Source organism: Scyliorhinus torazame, chromosome 19 (assembly GCF_047496885.1).
Source record: "Scyliorhinus torazame isolate Kashiwa2021f chromosome 19, sScyTor2.1, whole genome shotgun sequence".
NCBI classification, from domain to species: domain Eukaryota; kingdom Metazoa; phylum Chordata; class Chondrichthyes; order Carcharhiniformes; family Scyliorhinidae; genus Scyliorhinus; species Scyliorhinus torazame.
Genome location: NC_092725.1, coordinates 70738586 through 70763162, shown reverse-complemented (window position 1 = coordinate 70763162; position 24577 = coordinate 70738586). Strand labels below are relative to the sequence as shown.

General features: G+C 44.4%; 1 protein-coding gene across 3 annotated transcripts in view; it reads right to left on the bottom strand.

The window, feature by feature from the left end:
* LOC140396203 (tubulin--tyrosine ligase-like protein 12) overlaps positions 1-24577 on the bottom strand; it is an 87730-nt gene that overhangs the window by 27045 nt on the left and 36108 nt on the right. For all 3 annotated transcript variants that reach the window (XM_072484504.1, XM_072484505.1, XM_072484503.1), the window contains exons 2-7: positions 17192-17352; positions 14938-15136; positions 13950-14109; positions 5183-5316; positions 4423-4499; positions 3313-3429 (exon numbers count right to left, since the gene is read on the bottom strand). In XM_072484504.1, the coding sequence (XP_072340605.1) occupies positions 3313-3429; positions 4423-4499; positions 5183-5316; positions 13950-14109; positions 14938-15136; positions 17192-17352 (848 nt within the window). The remainder of the gene's footprint in view (positions 1-3312; positions 3430-4422; positions 4500-5182; positions 5317-13949; positions 14110-14937; positions 15137-17191; positions 17353-24577) is intronic.

Sequence of the window (24577 nt, the reverse complement as noted above, 5' to 3'; positions counted from 1 at the left end):
AGGCAAAGAGTCACTTGGGTCGCATCTTGGGCTTCACCCAAATGTGTTGTCATCTGGGAACTTCGTGCAAGCCACTTAACTTTATCAAAATAGGAGGGCAGCACGGTGGCGCAATGGATAGCATTGTTGCCTCACTGCGCCGAGGTCCCAGGTTCGATCACGGCTCAGGGTCACTGTCCGTGTGGAATTTTCACATTCGACCCGTGTTTGCGTGGATTTCGCCCTCACAACCCAAAGGTGTGCAGGGTAGGTGGATTGCCCCTTAATTGGAAAAAATTAATTGGGTACGCTAAATTTTTTTTTTTTTAAACTGTATCAAATTATCAAACTTTAAAGCCTGACATAGTTGCTATTAATCTAGGTCAGGGTCATTTTTCACATGCAAGGGCGTCTGTCTCGCTTCTTAGTTCAACACTACTTTCACAATCTTCAGAAGAATGTGGCATATGCTTCTTGAGGGAAAAAGAAACCTACTTCCAGTACAATCATATTTTTCTTCGCAGAAGCCTACTCCACACTACAGTCCTTCCCCCACCCTTTATCTCCTTGCACTTCTAGTCTTCTCATGTGTCAAGTAAACTGAAGCCATGGGGTACAGATTACAACTTAACAGTTCAGACAGGAAGAGGTCGCCTGGTGCCCTGACATCTCGAAACCTCCAAAAGAGATGGTTCTTCATTCTTCCCTCCACCACCCCTCCCCCACAGCCACCCCCTCAGGAACATCATAAGTAAAGTGGGCGTATTGAAATTATTGCAAGAAATAAACTGAAATAAAGCTCTGCGACCAGACAACATGACTCCCTGGATATTAAAGTTAGGAGCTTATGAACTGCAAGCCGGTATTGGTAAAGTTGCCAACTGTGATTAAATATATCGAAGCATTAGTTGGCCAACACATCCATCCTTGTGACATACTGCCTTCCTACTAATTGGAAAACAAAAGGACTCATTCGTCAACTGGTAATGCTTGACTGGTCAGCCAAACAGCCTTTTTTTCCCCATTTTCAATATGTTTATATCTGGTAAAGAAAAATGACACAAACAATTATGTCCCTATGATTTTATTCAGGGTTGCACAGAGCTGTGCCCTGGAGCTTGATCTTCAATTCCTGTAGACTCACTCCAGGTCAATGCTGGAGGGTTGGCAACCCTAAACCTTGACCAGTTCCTTTCAAGTGTCAAACACCACTGATTATTTACCAGGCCAGTGGAGGCAAGCCAACATCTGCAGCATATTCAATAAGGGGGACAGTCAGCCAGAAAACCTCAGACCGGTATTGCTTACCAGCATAATTTGCAAATTGCTTGAACATATTGTTCATTCTCATGTCATGAAGCAGTTTAAAACTCACAATATCCTGGTAGATACTCGGCATGGTTTGATCTACTGAAACACAGCCTTTACTGACTGTCGATGACCTAACTTCAGGTCATGATGGCAGAAATGGATTTACTGACAAGATACTCACATGGCAGTAATGGATTTCTCAAAAGCCTTTGGCAAGGCAGATCAGGAAAGAAACTCTTGTAATAATGTTCGCTGATTCCACAGGACATTATTACATTGGCTCTGGTACATCCTTACCAACAGTCAAAGAGTGGACTGTGATGGGGGATCATCCTCTCCTAGAGGTGTCCTCTCTGGAGTACCCCAGGGAAATGTGCTGGGACCTTCAGTCTTATTGACATGAACAACCTTCCCAACAAGTTAAAAAGTAGGGTGCAACTATTTGCAGATGACTATGTGGTTTACCCAACATGGAAAACTGAAGATTTATCAATTCACTGCAATTCAAGATGATCTTCTGCAATTGCAAATCTGTCAGGATCAATGGGAGATGGCATTAAGTGCCAGAAAATGCTGTGTAATGTGTATCACCAACAGATAGCTTAAAAGTTCTGAAATCAAATTCTCCAACAGATAGATGCACAACCGGGGAGTGGGGTGGGAGAGAGTCACCTTATAAGCAATCTTCAATGGGGATTCCACATTCAGCAGATAACATGAAAAGAAAACAGGGTTCTTGTTACAGCTTAACTAATACTGGTTTGTCCAATTCTGGAATATGCAAATTACGTGTGGGATCCCTTTATGGTGAGAGATATAAATAAGGTTGTGCAATCACGGGCAGCATGGTAGCATTGTGGATAGCACAATTGCTTCACAGCTCCAGGGTCCCAGGTTCGATTCCGGCTTGGGTCACTGTCTGTGCGGAGTCTGCACATCCTCCCAGTGTGTGCGTGGGTTTCCTCCGGGTGCTCCGGTTTCCTCCCACAGTCCAAAGATGTGCAGGTTAGGTGGATTGGCCATGATAAATTGCCCTTAGTGTCCAAAACTGCCCTTAGTGTTGGGTGGGGTTACTGGGTTATGGGGATAGGGTGGAGGTGTTGACCTTGGGTAGGGTGCTCTTTCCAAGAGCCGGTGCAGACTCAATGGGCCGAATGGCCTCCTTCTGCACTGTAAATTCCATGCTAATCTATGAATCCAAAGATGTGCTGCACCATTCTACATGAATGAGAAATACACCAATGGTCACCTCTCTATCAAAGATGTGGAATGAGCATCACTACAGCAAAAGGAGGGAGAAAAATAGACTGACCACATTCTATAAATAGGGAATGGACGGGTGAGAACTGACAGCAATAAGTACCTTGAACCCTCCAGCAATGGTATAATATAAAGTAGCCATCCACACAAACTACAAAGACAATTTGTTTCCAAGACTGTGTATCAACATTCTTTCTTCCCAAGGACAATCCCACAAAGGGGCAACCTGCAAAGGAAATAGTCACAGACCAAACACTTGAAATTATTAAGACCTTTAGATTGTTTTCATTTGTAAGTTTACAGCAGGTCATGCCTAGTTTAACTAGCCCAAGCGTTAACCATACAAATGTTGGCGGAATACAGATATTTGCTGGTGTTGCCAACACAACTAAAACAGAAGCGTGCGATACAAGGTTACTACAGTACTGTGTGGAGGGATTTCCACCTTCCAAAGGTGACAATGCTTATCAGAGGTGGATAATTCCTTGTCGCCTCTCTGCCCTTCTGTGAAAGTTAATGAAGGAAGGGATGGTGTGAATTGAGCAATGTACCCCTGCAAATGGAGTTGGATTCAAAGTTTGGGCCAAGGGTTGTCATGACCGACGAGACAATCCTGTGCACCTCAGTCTTTTTTAACAGTCCATTCTGCAAGAGGCTGAACTAGTTACAGCACGCACTTTTACACAAGAAAAATCAAATGGTTATGACATTTATCTCCTTGGAGAATGAATTGAAAATTCTCCCCGTTAACAAGCCACTGACCTGTAATCTTTGAAATGGTTGTACAAGTAAAGAATATCTGCCTCCTTTTCATTTTCTGTAAACACAAAGCGTGGAGAATTCAGGTTCTCCAGTACTTGTTTAAATTCTGTATACACCCTGAACAAATAAAATGAGAGAATGTTAAAAGTACAAAAATCAAATGGGTCAGAGCTACTGAACTACAACCATTTTTAACAGCATGATAACCTAATCGACTTCCATGCTTCTGTTTGACCGGGCTACTGAACTTGAAACTAAAATAAAAACCATATGGGACGATGCAAGCTCAAGAGAGACAATTGGTCTATATCAGAACTGGTGTGATCTGTAGAACATCAATCCCAAAACCCCATCCTTAGGAATACAGGAACAGCACTAGGACACTTAACTCCTCAAGCCTGTGTCATCATTTACTCAAAGTCAGGTTGCTCTGTAAAGTAACTCCATCTGCCTCTTGGACCCATAACACATACCATTGTCCAACAAAAATCTACCAAGTATAAAGTTAGAGAACAATTTTAGGGTGCCATCTTAACCATCGGGACACATTTTTTATATACATTTATTTTTTATAAACTAAGCCATGCACCTAACTTTAACAATGCAGACTTTTGTGCAGTAAATACTAATGATAGGATTTTTGTGGAGGGAATTCCATGCAAATATTGGCAGATTTGCAGGGGCACACTGTCCTAATTTCTGAAAGACAGTGTCAAATGCCCAAAGGGCAGAATGACGATGAAGTTGTCTCTTGAGCAGCCTAAAAAGTGGCTTCTCAAACTGAAGTTCTGAGAAATCCAAATGGTTGGTATAATTATGGGAAAGTTCAAACAAGAGATAAACAAAAAGGCTCTTCAAGCTAGCAGCTGTTTCCAATTAAGGGCGACAGCCAAGTGAACACAAGACTGTCAAGGACATTGATTGAATGGGCTGTGTTGTGTTAGAGAGATAAATACATGGGAGTTTTCCCAAGGCTGTAAGGGAGGTTCTTGTTAGGTAGTACTACCAGTATAATGATACAAGCTGATCACAGTAAGTTCTTAAAAATCAGCTGCACCAGTATTATCACCTTGCAGGACAAAATAGAGTTACAAAAATGTTTGTACGTACTTGAAAATTTTATCTTTTGGATAAACTGGTTTTTCTATTGGAAGTGGTAAAACTTCTTTATTGTCGGCTAAAACCGCCTGAAATTCAGAAAGTGCATCATGTTAAGATTGTGAAATGATAAACAATGTGCTCTAACGACACATGCCACTGGCAGTACATTTAAAGTATATAACCAACTTCTACACAGCAGAAAATTCTACAGTAATCAGGATTATTGGAATTTTCAAGCCAGGATTGGGCTTAACTGATTAAACCTTCAAACATCACTGGTGAGGTCCACACATTAGCAAGCTTGAAATGAAATGAAAATCACTTATTGTCACAAGTAGGCTTCAAATGAAGTTACTGTGAAAAGCCCCTAGTCGCCACATTCCGGCACCTGTTTGGGGAGGCTGATACGGGAATTGAACCTTGCTGCTGGCCTGCCTTGGTCTGCTTTCAAAGCCAGCGATTTAGCCCTGTGCTAAACAGCCCTAAGGTACTAGAGTGAAATGAGCATGAAGCTGAACATACCCGGCATGTAGGAAGAAATTGGGAGGAAAACTGGCAGAGGAAATCTTAAACAAAGATTTCCATGACATTTAATAATCTGTTCGTCAATAGCTAAATGGTGCAGTAAACTGGAGAACTCAACTAATGTGCGAAAGATCAAAAGTAGTGCCATGATTAGCGTTCAGTTTTGACAAAACACAAAATGGCAATAGGAATATTTCCGCTATTTATCGGTTGACCAGACAATCATACCAATCGAAGCCCTTACCCTGTAATAGTCCTCTGGAGGTTCACTGATACTTGCATTAACCTCCCTCAAATCAGCTGGCTCCCAAGGCAAGAGCCTACATTTCCTGATGAGTGGATTCTGTTCACCATGTGCATGATCCCATGTTACCTCCTCTGCAAGACATGTTCAAAGGTTTCAAAAATGGTGCAACCCGAGACACGTAAAAACCGCTACAATCACAACTTACTGATATCATTTCTTTCCAAGTCTCATTTTTTTTTCAAAAAGACATTTTGTATCCAATGCTCAAGCAGCCAGAAAGAAGATGGTTTGCAAACCTTGCTCTGCATTTTAACACAGAATGATGAGTAAAATATAATTAACAACATAATCCAATGCACACCATAAGACCACCAACAAAAAAGCAATAGGCTTCACCCAGTTTTGTACATGCTACAAGATTCTGTGACAGTCTCTTCTTATCATGTCCTGCACCAAGTTTTGCCATTAAATGCTCAACTTCCTTTTGAAGGTGTTCTCTGATTCTGAATTGTGGCCAATAACCTTCCTTCACTGGGCTTTCGACAGCAAGTGTGAACAAGTTGCTCGACAACTTGAGCGCAGGCTAGCCAACCTTGATCCTGGGTTCATCGGTGATCGTGTTCACTTTGCAACAGAAGCTAAAGTTCACAAGGGGCTGTTTAGCACAGGGCTAAATCGCTGGCTTTGAAAGCAGACCAAGGCAGGCCAGCAGCACGGTTTGATTCCCGTAACAGCCTTCCCGAACGGGCACTGGAATGTGGCGACTAGGGGCTTTTCACAGTAACTTCATTTGAAGCCTACTTGTGACAATAAGCGATTTTCTTTTCATTTTATTTCACAAGGCGATGATCGGTTAGGAAGGCCATTCGGTTCATTCCCCCATCCTGAAAGATCCTGACATCGTCCTCCCACCCTCCCAAGCCGTTAAAGTTTCTTAAATAGTTCCAGGGCTTCCGCTTCAGCCAGCCTTTCTGGAAGAAATGGTTATGCTCTGAAGAAAGATCAATTCTAAATTTGCTTACTACTAGTGTTTGAATTGGTGAACCTTGAATTTAATCCCAGTTTAATTTAAAATTGTATTGCAGGTTTATTACCCCAATTACTTTAAAAAAAAAAAAAAATTTAAAGTACCCAATTTTTTTTCCATTAATGGGCAATTTTAGCGTGGCCAATTCATCTACTCTGCGCACCTTTGGGTCGTGGGGGTGAGACCCACGCAGACACGGGGAGAATGTGCAAACTCCACACGGACAGTTACCTGGATTACCCCAATTGCTTCATTTTATGTAGCTTGAGATCATTTTTCAAAACTCTGCTTTAAAAAGGTTGAAATGTCTGACCTCCCCCCCCCCAATCGGTCCTCTTAACTCGCAGCCCAAAGAATGAAGGCTAGCCATGTGGATCTTCTTTACCCTCTCCACCAGCATTTGAATTTCTCGGTCACTTCAAGGCAAGTAAAACTGGTTGCAGTTTTCAAAGGTGGTCTGACTGAGCATGATAAGGTTTGATCCCAGCGTGTAGTCTACAGTGCAGAGAGAAGCGACAAAGAGTCATCCAGACCCGAAATGTTAGCTCCCTTCTCTCTCCACAGATGCTGTCAGACCTGCTGAGATTGTTCAGTATTTTCTGTTTTCGTTTCAGATTCCAGCATCTGCAGTAATTTGCTTTTATCTATGGTTTACTGTCTCGGTTAAGTGGTTAAAGATTCAATTCCCTTTGTTAATTGCTATTCCGCACTAGTTGACAGCATCAAGTTTGCTCCCAAATTTAATTCAGCTTTATTCGTTGTGCTATTTTAAAAAATAAACTTGGGGTACCCAATTCATTTTTTCCCCCAATTAAGGGGCAGTTTAGTGTGGCCAATTCACCTGCACTGCACGCCTTTGGGTTGTGGGGGTGAGAGACCCACACAGACATTGGGAGAATGAGCAAACTCCACAGGGACAGTGACGCAAGTCCGGGATTAAATCCTGGTCCTCGGCGCCATGAGGCGGCAGTGGTAACCAGTGCGCTACCGTGCCGCCCTTCGTTGTGCTACTTTAAGACTATTCTTGGAACTCATGGATAGTTTTTTTTATTTCTATGTGCAGCACATTTAAATATCTTCTGCTGTTGGTTCTGCTCCCTTATCTGCTTTAGCTGGCCGATTCTGTAATTAGAACTGCCTCTTCCACTGTTTCTTCGAGTGCTGAATCATTTGCAAATCTGATCACGATGCACTGAGTTTCTGAATCCAGGTCACTGTCATAAATTACAAACGTACGTGATTCTAATATCAAGCACTGAGGCATTCCACTCAATCACCCTGTTACGACATCCTGGGCGAGTGCGTGGTCAATTCCAGCCCCTCATACCCCGGAGGCCCAACACAAGTGAATTAACCAATATATAAAGTTTGCAGAATCTTTAGCCCCTTGACTGCTCAATAAGCTATAGCCACCAGGGTTGCAAGTTGAACAGCACAACTGTTTACTTATGACAGGAACAAAGTTGCACTATGATATAATTATAATGGAAAAATGGCCAGCTAATCTACTACCCCCCATTTACCGTCCCACCCTCTACCCAAACACACACAAGTCAAACAAATACAGAGGAACGGGGATAAAATAAGAGGGATCCAGATGAAAAGAGTGGAATGTCCTTGCTTCTAATGGTGAAGTTGTTGCGGCAGGCTGTCCTCCCAGGATGCTTAGCGATCAAAGCCACTGGTGGACTGCTCATGGAGATCCTCTGGCAGGAACACTCGGTCAAAACTCCCAGGCTGCAGGATCCCCTCTGGGGAGATGTCTACCTCGGTCTTCACTCAACGGATCTGTCTCAGGCCTGTTTAATTCTTGTTTCCAACTACACCAAAATGCCCAACAGCTTTATTGAGATAATAACAGAGTTCCCCAAACAGTTTTTTAAAAAGGGGTTTTAAACAACTGATCCTGCTTGCAGCTAGGACGTGGACTAGATTTCACTGCAGTTCAATCTGGTTGTGCAGAGAGAAAGATCTTTACGTTGAAAGAGAGAGAGAGAGAGAGAGAGAGAGAGAGAGAGAGAGAGATCAGGGCTGTGACCCTCCAGCTTCTGACCAAAACTAAAGTAAAAGCAAACAGTCACACAAAGGAAGGAACATTCCAGAATGGTCAGCACCAATCAGCATTAAGTATCAGCAAAGGCCCAGCAATTAGAACTAGCTCATTGGCCACCAGCCAAATCCATCAAGATGTGCCATCACGGATCTCCCTTGAATCTGCTGATACAACATACAGACAGCACTTTGCAAACTGCTTTGCCCGAGGTCAGAAGTCAATCCTAAGTTTACCTAATTAAAGGCACAGTTCATCTTAAAGTTAGAGGTACCATCAATTGTCCAGGGACAAAATTGAAATAGCAAACCAGAAATTAAAAGGGAAAAACAAGTGAGACACGGATTAACATAAGGATCCATACAGCCCCTATCGCTAACTCCGAAGTCAAATTATTTTAACAAAGGCTCTCAGTTTACTGCCTTTCAAACAATTTCTGGTCCATTTCCAAGATATACACGGAGTCCTCACAACTGAGTTTAACTACAAAGCATTTATGTGGAACTTTGTCCAAAGCTTGAGTCAAGAACCACTGCATCACAGAGCTTTTAAGTCTGCTTGCTCATTGAAGTTAGGATCTTCCTCTAAATCATGTGTCAAGGTATGATTGTACAGATAATCAGAGCAATTTCCTGATAATGGATTCCATTATTTTACACAAACCCACAGTCACTGGTGGTTGTTTTGCTACCATTTCTACGTAAGGCGATTTCCAGCCTACTGCTTTCTCCCTAGGGCCTACTGATTTCCTCCTGATTGCCAGTATTTCAAAATTTCCCTTTAGTTTCAGCACTCGGGGATAAATTCAATCCTTCCAAGCCAATTTGTTGAGCCTTTCTGGGACATCCATCTCACTTACATTTTACCTGGGATACATTAGTATGGGGAGTGGCATTTTGTTCATGTTTTCTTTGGTCCTTCTCCCACCTTCCTTTGGAAGGAAGCAAACATTCAGATTATTTATAATTTTGTGACCATCTTAATTCTGAGTCTATGGGCATCATACATCATTATCACCTTTTTCTTACTGTTGTGGAAATGAATTACATTTTTAGAGTCATATTTAGCTCTGATTACTATACGGGGTGGGGTGGGGAGAGAGAAAGAGGAAACACGGGGAAAAGAAAGTATTGGGTCTCAGTTTGGCTTCAGAAGGTAAGGTGCAGGTTGAAGGACCAAGTTGGTGCCGCAACAGCCATTTTGGAGAGTCCCCGGGACAAAGTGCAGGGCCTCATGGTGAGAACAGTGACTGTGGCCATTTTGGACTGCTCCCCAACAAAGGAAAACCCCAGAGTGCAGGGGCGCGTCCACCAGGTAAGTATAGTTGATCCCACAGGAAGGGGGGGGGGGGGAGAGAAAACGCCCCCACCAGGGTCGTCACCTGGAACATTAAAGGACTTAACAACCCAGTGAGAAGATCCAGAGTCTTTGCCAATTTGAGAAGTTTGAAAGCCGACATAGTCTTCCTCCAAGAGACACACCTGAGGGAGAAGGACCGACTGCGGGTAAGGAAAGGCCGTGTGGGACAGACCTACCATTCATGTTACGGGACGAGGTCTAGGGGGGTATCCATACTGATTAGTAAGAGGATGGTGTTTAAGGTGACAAGGACGGTTACGGACCGAAGAGGACGGTACATCATGGTTAGCGGTGATTCCGACATTGACGCACACCGACTGGTCATGTGGGGTTGGGAGGGCTGGTCTTTAATAATGTGCAAGACTTAATGTCAGACCGATCAAACCCTAGAATGGGGAAAAAGCCAGGCATGGCTAGGGAATTGGGAGCATTCATGGAGCAGATGGGGGCAGTGGACACATGGAGGTTCCTACACCATGGTGAGAAGGAATTCTCATTCTTTTCGCCGGTGCACAAATTATGCACTTGTATCGATTCCCTTACAGTGGAGAAATTGGTGCTTCCTAACATAGCAAGAAGGAAATAACCCACGATAATCATCTCCGATCACGCTCCACATTGCATGTACATGAGGTTGGAGACGAGCCATGCCCAACCCCCCACATGGAGGTTGGGCACGGACCTCTTGGTCGACAAGGTCTTCTGCCAGAAAACATCACAGGCCATAGGCGTGTACATCACTAACAACCAGAATGGGGACGTCTCACCTGGAAGGCAGATTAGGGGAGAGATTATAGCCTACAAAGGCTCGTAGATATAGGGAAGAGAGGGCGGCTAGGCAACAACTGATCAACTCCATCTTGGAGGTCGACAGAGGTACTCTGAGGCCCCGACCATAGCGATTCTGCCAGAGAGGAAAAAACTACAAATGGACTTTTTCCTGCTATCCAGCAGGAAGACAACTCCGCCAGACACGGGGGATCTTTTATGAACATGGAGAGAAGGCTAGTCTTCGGTTGGCTCACCAGCTGAGAAAGCCCGCAGCCACAAGGGAAATAGCCCTGGTAAAGGATAGCAGAGGCGGACTGGTAGCCGAACCAAAAAAAGGTCAACCAAGCATTTGAGGCCTTCTACCAAGGATTGTACACCTCTGAACCCCACCGACGGGGACTCCGGGATGAATCGGTTCCTCGATGGACTGGACATGCCAGTCATGGGGGCGGCAGGCGAGAGGAGCTGGAAGCACCTATATGACTGGGTTCCCGGCAGATTTCTATAAAAGATTTGCACCAGCTCTGGCCCTGTGCCTACGGGAGATGTTCGCAGATTCGCTCGAGAAGGGCACCTTGCCTCCTACACCAACGCAGGCCACCATATCACTGATACCCAAGAAAGGCAAAGACCCAAAGGAATGCTGATCATATAGACCCATTTCGCTGCTTAACGTAGAAGCGAAAATACTAGCGAAAGTCTTGGCCAAGACATTGGAAAACTGTGTCCCAGAAGTGGTCGCAGAGGACCAGGCGACTTTGTCAAGGGTAGACAGCTAACTGCGAATATCAAGACAGATGCTGAATGTGGTACTAACCCTATTCGGGGAGAGAACACCAGAGATGATTGTTTCACTGGACACAGAAAAGCCCTTCGACAGTGTCGAACGGAAGTACCTCATGAGGTACTGGAGAGGTTTGGTCTATGGATGGGGCTCACCTCATTCTGAAATTCCTGTACAACACACCCAAGGCGAGCATTCAGATCAACACTGCCAGCTCTAAACATTTCCAGTTGCACAGAGGAACCAGTCATGGAAGCCCACTGTCCCCGTTCCAGAATCCCTGGTGATCGCTCTGCGAGATGCAAAAGGCTGGAAGGGTATCCCGAAAAGGAGGCAGACAGAACAGTCTCACGCTATTGGGATGACCTGCTCCTCTACATTTTGGACTTGCAGAATGGCTTGAAAGAGGTCATGAGGCTCCTGGAAGAGTTTGGACCTTCTCGGGCTACAATCTCAACCTGTGAAAGAGTGAGATATTCCTGGTGAACCCGAACGGTGGCGGGATGGAGCTGGAGGGTCTACCATTCAAATTAACCCAAAACAAATTCCACTACCTGGGGATTCAGATAGACAACGACTGGACACGGAACCACAAATGGAATCTGACCAGTCTGGCGGAGAAAGTTAAAAAGGACCTCCAGAGACGGGATGCACTCACACTCTCCCGGGCGGGGAGGGTGCAGACAATCAAGATGAACGTACTGCCAAGGTTCCTCTTTATATCCATACAGATCTTTATCCCCTAGATCTTTTTCCAAGGAATAGATAAATTGATTGTGCCGTGTGTGTGTGTGTGTGTGTGTGCGCGTGCGTATGTATGTAGAGGGGGTAAGGGAGCCGAGCAAGGAGTGGGTGAAAATGGAGGAGTCCTCTTGTGCAGGAACGACCTCTGCGTCCTAGCCGCGACAGCGCTCCCACGTCCTGGGCAAAGTACGAACACTGCCCAGTGGAGGGGATCTTGCAGGAGGTAAAGTTCCCACAAGATTGTTGCCCTTGTCCTTCTAGCTGGTAACAGTTGTGGATTTGAAAGGCACTGTTGAAAGAAGCTTGGTGAGTTGTTGCAGTGCATCAGTGTAGTTGGCACACATTGCTGCCACTGTGCAGCGGTGGTGGAGAGAGTAAATGTTTAAAGTGATGGATGGGACGTCAGTCAAGCAGGCTGATTTTGTCCTGGATGATACTGAACTTTCTTGAGTGTTGTTTTAGCAGCACTCATCCAGGCAAGTTCCATTACACTCTTAACTTGAACCTTGTAAATGGGGCATAGGCTTTGGAATGTCAAGAGGTAGAGTTACTTGCTGCAGAATTCCCTTTTCCTGAACGAGTGACTAGCCTCTTGGTAACTGTAGGAGTGTTTGCAGAGACTAAGTATTGATCTGTCTTTCATGTGAGGGACTTCCCTTCTTAAATACAGTTCAGCTCACACAAAGACTCGCAGAGCCAGGAACTCTGGTTAAGATGGCTTTATTTTCCAAGCTTGGTCAACGTACGAGGGAGTGTGATTTGGGTCAGTGCGAAAACCAACTCTGCTTTACATCGCTTTTGGTTCAATAATTATACAATTTCCAAAAATCCCTGCCTCAGCTGGACTCGGTCCAACCCTTGTAGCTATAGATTATATTATACCTTGACCAATGAATTTTACTGCTCGTGGCATGGTAAATGCATGATCAGATTATAGGGTTATCATGCCTTGGCTCCTCGCCATCTGTAGTTTTTCAAGACCTCTTTATCTGCTGTCCTTCACTCTCCGCATTTCCAGTTCCCCTCATCATTGTTTGGATCTTCACTGTACCACTGTCTGTCTGTGTACAGGATGTCTTGGACTGCTGATAAGAACTGCTTCCCTTGGATGTCTTTCTGCTGACCACATTGTTTGTGTGTGACTCTGTGTGGATCTGTCTTTCTCAGGAATGTGGTCAAGTTAGTAAGCTTAAATCTCACTATACATTGCAGCCACTATACATTGTGGGCTCTTAATATTAGCAAGGTTTTAAATGCTTGTCACTATTATATTTTAAGAATACATTATGTTTTAAGAATACATTATGTTTTAAGAATACATACTTATATTTTCTATAGTTAATTTCAGTCCTCAATAAACTAATTTATGTCGAGCTATTCTAGTGCTATCCTAGCTATCTAGTTGTAAGGGGTCTCGTCTTAAGGCCCCACCCCCCGCTTCAGTAACATGCAAACTGTGGCTTTGTTCAGCGTAGACATACTAGAGGAGATACAAATAAATGATAACTGCACAGTAAGCCAATCCAGAAATCAGACTTCACAGGGCGGCACAGTGGTCAGCGCTGCTGCATCATGGCGCCAAAGACCCGGGTTCGATCCCAGCCCCGGGTCACTGTCCGTGTGAAGTTTGCACATTCTCCCCGTGGGTCTCACCCCCCACAATCCAAAGATGTGCAGGGTAGGTGGATTGGCCACGCTAAGATCCCCCTTAATTGGAACAAAAAAAAGAACTGGGTACTTTAAAAAAAAAATTTAAATAATTTTATTTTCTTCAACTGCACATGGTGCAATTGGGGCGAATAATTAGAGAAAAATGGAATCGTGGAGATAGGAACAGAATGTCAGAAAACTTGCTGAGAAAACTAAATGATGATGCATGGTGAGTAACTTTTAAAAAAGAATTGGCATCAAATTACACATGAAGAATTACAACTTGTTCCCCAGTGACTACTAGTAGGACTTGGGGAGTTCTATTCAATGAACATCATCAATGCTGACCAGCATCAATAACAAACAGCCTGTCACTTACCACCATGGTCAAGATCTCTCAGTGGCCAGAGCAAATTGAAAGCAGTATGTCCTGGCCCGTAAAAGAATGGAGACGTTCGAAAAGTTGGTTCATCCGAATGCTGGATTTGCGAACCAAACTCATCCATGACGTACCAAATTGGCACTTGCTCTTCAGCTGACTGTAGTCAAAAGTATAGACACAACAACAACGACAAGTGAGTTTATACATCAGCCCTTTATTTGTCCACAAACAGGGCTGGCACTAATTATAATAATATAATAATTTTTATTAGTGTCGCAAGTAGGCTTACATTAACACTGCACTGAGGTGACTTGTGAAAATCCCCTAGTCGCCACACTCCGCCTGTTCGGGTACACTGAGGCAGAATTCAGAATGTCCAATTCACCTAAAAAGCACGTCTTTCGGGACTTGTGGGAGGAAACTGGAGCACCCGGAGGAAACCCACGCAGACACGGGGAGAACGTGCAGACTGCGCACAGACAGAGGCCCAAGCTGGGATTCGAACCCGGGTCCAAGTGCTGTCAAGCAACAATGCTAACCACTGTGCTATCGTGCCGCCCTACTTTCTCTGCTCTGACGATGGGAAAATCAATCTATTGCATCTTTAAGATTTTAAATGCCTTTCTCCAGGATCTTGTGTGATAAAATGATGTATGACAGCTCTCCTTCACCAAAAAAAGAAATCTTTTTAACCTATCAGCAAAAAACTGCTCTTTTAGCAGTCAAGAGCTTCAAAGTGGACAACTGGACTTTTTTTTACCTTTACACTAAATTAGATTTTTGATGTTACCAAATACAATTCTGCTCTATTAGCTTCCAGCATTAAAATTCTCTGATGGGACAATTTGATGGCAAAGTTCGCTCTGTTGTAAAAGAACCTGTTCTACAGAAATTCAATGAACTGCACAGGTTCTATAGCTAACTTGTCGGATATCGCTTGGCATTGCCCTGCCTCTGCCGACTTTGCCTCGCGGATCTTACTTACCCCTTGCGACAGCTGGTACGTGTGGCTGAACCTCGCCAATTCTGCCATCACATCATCAATAACATCATCATCTGGGACCTCGCCATGGAATTCAACCGCTGCAAGGTTGGCCATACGGTGGAGTAAGCCAGGGACCTCCCATAACTGCTGACGAGCTTGATCCACTCGGTATGTCCAGGCATGATCAATTAAGAAAATGCTGAGATACCAGAAATTATGAAAAGTCTTGCAGTAAACAAAACTTTCAATGTAAAGCAGCAAAATACAAAACATGCTTCTAAAATTAATTGATCGGGTGTTTAAAAATAAAAGGAGACAACAGTCTAAAACAGAGGTTAGAAACCACATGTTTATCTATACAATGGGACAACTAAAGAAATTAATTTGTTAAGGTTATGTCCTGACATTTATTTCATCCGTCATGCTCATTCTGAAAGTTAGAATTCATTAACCTCATGCTGTATCTGGGAGAGAAGCACAGTTAACGTTCAGTCCATACGCCTCTTCTTCAGGCTTAAAATTCTGTTTTTAAGTTTTCAAATCCCTCTTTCACCTTATCCCTCCCCATCTCTTTAACTTGCTCCAGTCCTACAACTCTACAAGATCTCTGTGCTCCCCTAATTCTAGCCTCTTATCCATCTCTGATTTTAATGGCTCCACCATTGGCAGCCCTGCCCTAAGCTACTAACCTTCTAAATTCAGGAATTCTCTCCCTCCACCTTCTCTCTTCGTTACCCCTTAAAGCTCATTAATTTGACCAAACTTTTAGTGACTTGTCCTAATATCACCCAATGTGGCTCAATAACCATAATGCACCTGGAAAATACCTTCGGACATTTTACCATGTTAAAGGTGCCAGACAAATGCAAGTTGTTAAATTCTTCAACTGTGTTAGGAGGTTGGGTTGGTTGTCCTTGGGGAGGGGAAGGCCAAGAGAAAATCGTGAGTGGGCTGGACAAGAGTAGATAGGGAGAAACTGCACCCGCTCGTAAAAGAATCAAGAACGAGAGGGCACAGATTTAAAGTGATTTGCAAAAAAAGCAAATGCGTTGTAAAAAAAAGCTTTTTCACACAAGTTGGTCGGGTCTGGAATGCACTGCCTGGAAGTGTGGTGGAGGCAGGTGCAATCGAGGCTTTCAGAGGGCATTAGATGATTATTTGAATGACACAATGTGCAGGGGCATGGGGTAAAGGCAGGGGAATGGCACTAAGTTTGGAGATTTGATGGGCCAAATGGCCTCCTTCTGTGCCTCAACAATTCTGTAATGTTGGAGTCTTCACTGCACTAAGTGAACATCCTGAGCAACTTGAACCTCAAAGCAGTTATTGTGTCAAATTATTTTTATTCGCCATGGGAGATAACTTTTAACCAGAAAACAAAACCAAGGGCATTTCATGGAGATGTGTCAAAAAGAGATCGGAGGCTAAAGGTAACATATTAAGGGGGTGACCAAAGGCTTGACACAGAAGATGGATTTAGAAGGCATATTCAGGCATGAAATGCCAAACAAAAGCCTGGGAGTGCTCAAGCGGAATTCAAGTCTGGGACGATGGCCAGAGAGAAGATTAAGGATGAATAGCGACAAAATATCTAAAAGGAGAGAATTGACAAGTGGTTTAGCCAAATGAGAAAAAGGGAAGGATTAAAAATAGAAAGGTACAAGAGGGGCCTAAAACTTAAAATGGACATAGAAGCATGAGGTTCAGGTCCAGAGAAAGAATCATAATGCACAAGCAAATGAACACCAAGTGAATTTTGCTTTGTATAGCCATTGCAGAAATGAAATGAGATACGTATTTCTCATAGGAGTCAGGAAGGAGACAATATAATACAGTCCAATGGGAGGATAGAACTAAATTGACCCAAAGCTAAAAGGTGCGGTAAAATGTCTACTTTTAAATTGAGGCAAAGCAGTTTTGGGTAAACATTATCATAAGAGTGGGGGTACAATCAAAAGTTCATTGAATGGACTAAAGTCCAGAGTTGCAAGATGCCCATCCAATCATCATTTATGTTGGCAAAACATGCAATACAAGTCAAAGCTAAAAGATTCCCTCTTCAGTGAAGTAACTCACCTTTGATGCAGTTCAGGGGTTATTTTATTTACGTATTCTAGAATGTTTCCTTTACAGTAATGGAGCCGAATTGCTTTTCAGAACACAACAAATCAGTGCTTCTATTCTTTGCAACACTTACTGTTAAAAAAGTTGACTAAGCAAAGTGTTCACATTTTTCTACGAAACAGTCCCATACCTATTGGTGTCTGAAGCCTGAAGACCATCTTCTTTGGTGATAATGACTTTGTAAACAGGTGGTGCTCCAGGGTTAAGTGTAGTCTTTTTCTCTTCGGCATCTTCATCAACCTCATCATCTTCGACTTGCATGACTCCAAATACTTCACCCGCATCAAACACCTGAAGACGACACGTAACATTAGCTTTGCAAAACTGGAGAAAAAGGGGAAGGGATGTAAACCCTCAAGGAAATGCCATATTTCTGAGAGAAGTCTGGCAAATTGGCTTACATTTTCCACTTTTGTGCCTGTTCAATAATAATAATATTAATCTTTATTCGTGTCACAAGTAGGCTTGTAATGCAATGAAGTTACTGTGAAAATCCCTAGTCACCACACTCCGGCGCCTGTTCGGGTACACGGAGGGAAAATTCAGAATGTCCAATTCACCTAACAAGTCTTTCGGCAGTTGTGGGAGGAAACCGGAGCACCCGGAAGAAACCCACGCAGACACAGGGAGAACATGCAGACTCTCCACAGACACGTGACCCAAGCCGGAAATCGAACCCGGGTCCCTGGCGCTCTGAAGCAGTAGTGCTAACCACTGTGCTACCATGAACATAAAACATCTGGAATGATCGACGGGCAAGAAAGGCACCATTTAAATGGCCTATTACTTCCTTCACAAACTCAGTTTAATAACTGATCCGGCCATCGGGTGCAATAGTTTGTTTCAACTTTCATAACTAACATTCAGATTCTAAACTAACTGACGGCTCCAATGTTTAAATAAATGAAGCATGGAGCCCGCTTGTTCAACATTCAATTGTCCCTAACCCTGCAGAGAAGTTACATCACATGAAATCCATTTTGCTGTTAATCCTCTACGCAAACAGTATTAATCACGATGTGGAGATGCCGGCGTTGGACTGGGGTGAGCACAGTACGAAGTCTTACAACACCAGGTTAAAGCCCAACAGGTTTGTTTCGATGTCACTAGCTTTCGGAGCGCTGCTCCTTCCTCAGGTGAATGAAGAGGTCTGTTCCAGAAACACATATATAGACAAATTCAAAGATACCAAACAATGCTAGGAATGCGAGCATTAGCAGGTGATTAAATCTTTACAGATCCAGAGATGGGGTAACCCCAGGTTAAAGAGGTGTGAATTACATCAAGCCAGGACAGTTGGTAGGATTTCGCAGGCCAGATGGTGGGGGATGAAAGTAAGGTGACATGAATCCCAGGTCCTGGTTGAGGCCGCACTCATGTGTGCGAAACTTGGCTATAAGTTTCTGCTCGGCGATACTGCGTTGTTGCGCGTCCTGAAGGCCGCCTTGGAGAACGCTTACCCGGAGATCAGAGGCTGAATGCCCTTGACTGCTGAAGTGTTCTCCGACTGGAAGGGAACATTCCTGCCTGGTGATTGTTGCGCGATGTCCGTTCATTCGTTGTCGCAGCGTCTGCATGGTCTCGCCAATGTACCACGCTTCGGGCCATCCTTTCCTGCAATGTATGAGGTAGACAACGTTGGCCGAGTCGCACGAGTACGTACCGCGTACCTGGTGGGTGGTGTTCTCACGTGTAATAGTGGTATCCATGTCAATGATCAGGCACGTCTTGCAGAGATTGCCATGGCAGGGTTGTGTGGTGTCTTGGTCACTGTTCTGAAGACTGGGTAGTTTGCTGCAAACAATGGTTCGTTTGAGGTTGCGCGGTTGTTTGAAGGCAAGTAGTGGGGATGTGGGGATGACCTTGGCAAGATGTTCATCGCCATCAATGCCGTGTTGAAGGCTTTGAAGATGACGTAGTTTCTCCGCTCCGGGGAAGTACTGGACGACGAAGGGTATTCTGTCGGTTGTGTCCCATGTTTGTCTTCTGAGGAGGTCGGTGCGGTTTTTCGCTGTGGCGCGTTGGAACTGTCGATCGATGAGTCGAGTGCCATATCCCGTTCGTACGAGGGCATCTTTCAACGTCTGTAGATGTCTGTTACGCTCCTCCTCGTCTGAGCAGATCCTGTGTATACGGAGCGCTTGTCCATAGGGGATGGCTTCTTTAATGCACAAGTTTGAACAGGACCTACTCACCGCACAGGACCTTCAACCGACGTTATACACCAGATACATCGATGACATTTTTTTCCTTTGGACCCACGGCGAAGAGTCACTGAAACGACTACACGATGACATTAATAAGTTCCATCCAACCATCAGACTCACCATGGACTACTCTCCAAAATCAGTTGCATTCTTGGACACACACGTCTCCATCAAGGATGGTCACCTCAGCACTTCGCTTTACCGCAAACCCACGGATAACCTCATGATGCTCCACTTCTCCAGCTTCCACCCTAAACACATTAAAGAAGCCATCCCCTATGGACAAGCGCTCCGTATACACAGGATCTGCTCAGACGAGGAGGAGCGTAACTGACATCTACAGGCGTTGAAAGATGCCCTCGTACGAACGGGATATGGAACTTGACTCATCGATCGACAGTTCCAACGCGCCACAGCGAAAAACCGCACCGACCTCCTCAGAAGGCAAACATGGGACACAACCGACAGAATACCCTTCGTCGTCCAGTACTTCCCCGGAGCGGAGAAACTACGTCATCTTCTTCAAAGCCTTCAACACGTCATTGATGACGATGAACATCTTGCCAAGGTCATCCTCACATCCCCACTACTTGCCTTCAAACAACCGCGCAACCTCAAACGAACCATTGTTTGCAGCAAACTACCCAGTCTTCAGAACAGTGACCACGACACCAAACAACCCTGCCATGGCAATCTTTGCAAGACGTGCCTGATCATTGACATGGATACCACTATTACACGTGAGAACACCACCCACCAGGTATGCGGTACGTACTCGTGCGACTCGGCCAACGTTGTCTACCTCATACGCTGCAGGAAAGGATGTCCCGAAGCGTGGTACATTGGCGAGACCATGCAGACGCTGCGACAACGAATGAACGGACATCGCGCAACAATCACCAGGCAGGAATGTTCCCTTCCAGTCGGAGAACACTTCAGCAGTCAAGGGCATTCAGCCTCTGATCTCCGGGTAAGCGTTCTCCAAGGCGGCCTTCAGGACGCGCAACAACGCAGAATCGCCGAGCAGAAACTTATAGCCAAGTTCCGCACACATGAGTGTGGCCTCAACCGGGACCTGGGATTCATGTCACATTGCTTTCATCCCCCACCATCTGGCCTGCGAAATCCTACCAACTGTCCTGGCTTGATGTAATTCACACCTCTTTAACCTGGGGTTACCCCATCTCTGGATCTGTAAAGATTTAATCACCTGCTAATGGTCGCATTCCAAGCATTGTTTGGCATCTTTGAATTTGTCGAGATGTGTTTCTGGAACACACCTCTTCATTCACCTGAGGAAGGAGCAGCGCTCCGAAAGCTAGTGACATCGAAACAAACCTGTTGGACTTTAACCTGGTGTTGTAAGACTTCGTACAGTATTAATCACACACACCTACCCTGTTGCTTTGAACCTCTTCACTCATTCACTTAACCAAATCTAATCTTGCACAATGCAAATAGTTTCTGCTTCAGCCACTAACCCTGGAGCAATTCCACACCCTGACACCTCTGTGGAATGACTGTCTCCTGTCCTAATTCTCTTGCATTTAATCGTGTAAATATGGTCCCTTGTCCTTGACCTCTCGTTATCGAGGACGACCATTAACTTTCAAAAATAAATTCTAACTCCCAGTTTCTGGTTTTAAACAAAATCTTTACTGCACAAAACTTAAACAAAGCCAGTACTACGAACTTAGCTATTTGTGAAACCAAAAACCTCACTCTCCCCTCTTCTGTTATATCTGCCAGTGTTCCCTTATGCTTTACAGGATCTTGAGGTTTCTTTCACTTCTCCTGGGGCCAAACCAATGTGTACCACAGCTCTCAGGAAATCACTTTTGAAATTTGTTCATAGGATGTAGGTGTCACCGACTCAGCCAGCATGTATTTCCAATACCGAAAGATGGTGGTGAGCGGCTTTCTTGAACCATGCTGTAGGAACACTCACAGTGCTGTTAGGAGGGGATTTCCAGCATTTTGACCCGGCGACACTGAGGGAACAGTGATATAATTCCAAGTCAGAACAGTGTGTGACATGGAGGGGAACGTGCAGGTGATGCATCTTCTGCCCTTGTCCTTCCAGGTGGTAACGGTTGCAAGTTTGGAAGGTATTGTAGAAGGGGGCTTGGTGTGTTGCCGTAGTACATCACTTTGATCCTGATGTTCTCCAAGGTATGAAATCCCTTGGGGTCCTTCCACTACGATTCAGCCCATTGACCCTCTAACTCTCCTCGAGCACCTCGTGATTGTGGTCCCCCTCCCCTCCCCTCCTCTAAATCAAGCATGAATTTCACTGCCTTCTTGCTAAGTGGTTGATAGCTCCTGGCAGCTCTCTCTCTCTGCTGCTTCCAGGCTGTTCCAGCTCCAGACACAACTGTTTGCATCTGTTAGAAAACCCAAAACAAAAGACTGCCACCCTGCAGTCCATCCCCATGGCAACATGACAACCATGGGATGTCCCAGATAGATATTTCAATTAATTTACATCACATTCCAAAACAGAAAACAATATAGATACTTTGAGAACATCCCTAGTTTACCAGTTGCTTTCCAATCTTTCTTTGATCTGGGAAAATAGCATGAATAATTTATCCCTCTAATAGGGACAACTGCAATCTTACCAGACCCCTTGACTCCATTAAGAAGCCAAGAGCAGATGAACCGTGTTTATTGCCTCGCACCCCTAACTCTAGTCCTTTAAAAGTAAACATGGACCATCCTTTGAATGACAATCATCTTTTTTTTTTTTTTAAATTTAGTGCACCCAATTCATTTTTTTCCAATTAAGGGGCAATTTAGCGTGGCCAATCCACCTAGACTGCACATCTTTGGGTTTTTGGAGCGAAACCCACGCAAACACGGGGAGAATGTGCAAACTCCACAGACAGTGACCCAGAGCCGGGATCGAACCTGGGACCTCGGCGCCGTGAGTCAGCAGTGCTATCCACTGTGCCACCGTGCTGCCCTTAATGACAATCATCTTAATGATGTTTAATAGTTTATCAAACCCAGTTTGCCCCCAAACTTATTTTACATTTAATTCCTAAAACATACAAATCATGAAATTAAGCATATTCACAACACTTCTACTGGAAACAGTTTGCTTCTACATACCCTCTTTCATCCTTTCACAATTTATCTATTTCTGGCATATTGCCAATATTGCTTTCCTGTTAGAAAAACAATCATGTTTTCAAATTCATTCAAGAATTGTGCACCACTGGTGAGGTCAGTCTTTATTGCCCATCCCTGTTTGCCACAGAGATTGATCTGAGTCATTCACATCGGTGTGGGACTGGAGTCACATATAGGCAGACTAAGTCAGAACAGCAGGTCAAAACGTTATTGAACCAGTTGCGCTTTTACAATGATCCAACAGCTTCATGTCACTCATTCTGGCAATCTCAAAAGCAGCTCTGTGAATTGCAATATGACTATATCATTAGCCCTTTTCCTTTAATGTCCTGAAATCGAAACATCAATTTGACATCACCCAGTACAAACTAATTTCCACTACCAAGAGGCGTGATACACTATGTACTGGGACATTAACACATGTGAAGTGGAAAAATGGGTTCAAATCCTCCACTCCACTCAGATCTCAGTGTGGGCCACACAAAGCGATAGGTGGAAATCAAACCAAAGGGTGTGTATGCTGGGGATAGGAGCAATAAAACAGAAAACTAAAATTAGATGTATGTGTTATAATTTGCTTGTTATTATGTTAGCTTCTAGCAGCTAGCCGGAGGTCAGTGGCAAGAGAAGAATGCCACTGAACTACCTTCTCAAAAAAATGTCATCTGATAAATTCAAATTTGGCAGGTTTGAGGAATTCAGAGCTGAACCCCTAATCAAATTAGTGGATAACACAATATGAAGAAAACCCTTGGTTCTATTCTGGAAATGCCTCGATTTTAAATTTGGTCGCCCTTGGATTTTCAAATCTCTCCATGACCTTGTCTCTCCCTATCGCGCTACAGTCCTCCAGCTCTACAACCTGGAGATCTCTGCGCTCCTCCAATTCTGGACTCTTAAACATCACTGATTCGAATCACTCTACTACTGGTACGCCTGCATTCAGCGGTCCAGTTCTAGGCCCTAAATCTCTCACCCTGTTCCCCTCCTTCAACCTGCTGCTTAAAACTTACCTCTTCACAAAGCTTTTGTCATCTGCCCTCATAGCTCCGTTGTGACTCAGTGTCACATTTTATTTGGTAAGGCACCTCATCCAGGCAAGGGGAGAGTATTCTCTAACACTCCTGACTCGTAGTAGATGATGGACAGGCTGTGGGAGTCAGATGGGGAGTTACCCGCCACAGAATTCTCAGCCTCTGACCTGCTCTTGTAGCCACAGTATTCATTTGGCTGGTCTAGTCCAGTTTCCGGTCGATGGTAACTCCCAAGATGTTGATAGTGGGGAATTCAGCAATAAAAATGCCCTTCAATATCATGGGGAGAATTGTCTCTCGCTGAAGATGGTTACTGCCTGGCACTTGCATGGAGTGTATGTTACATGCGACTTATCGGCCCAAAATTGAAGGTTGCCCAGGTCTTGCTGCATATGGGCAGAGACTGCTTCAGTATGAAGGGTCACAAATTGTGCAATTATCTCCACTTCTGACCTTATGATGGAGCAATGGTCATTGCTGAAACAGAAGACGATTGGGCCTAGGACACAACCCTGAGGAACTCCTGCGATGATGTCCTGGAACTGAGATAAGAACATAAGAACTAGGAGCAGGAGTAGGCCATCTGGCCCCTCGAGCCTGCTCCACCATTCAATGAGTTCATGGCTGATCTTTTATGGACTCAGCTCCACTTTCCGGCCCGAACACCATAACCCTTAATCCCTTTAATCTTCAAAAAACTATTTATCTTTATCTTAAAAACATTTAATGAAGGAGCCTCTACTGCTTCACTGGGCAAGGAATTCCATAGATTCACAACCCTTTGGGTGAAGAAGTTCCTCCTAAACTCAGTCCTAAATCTACTTCCCCTTATTTTGAGACTATGCCCCCTAGTTCTGCTTTCTAATGATGACAGCTGAGTGGCCCTAGCATAATCCAAACTGAGAGTCAGTGAGCAGGTTATTGCTGCATAAGTGTTGTTTAATAGTACCGTCAAATCGCACTTTGCATCACTTTGTTGATGACTGAGAGCAGACTGATGGGGCGGTAATTAGTTGGGCAGTATCCCTGTAACAGAGGCAGCACGTTGGTGCAGTGGTTAGCCCTGCTGCCTCACGGCACTGAGGACCCGGGTTTGATAAAGGCCCCGGGAGGAATTTGCACATTCTCCCAGTGTCTGCA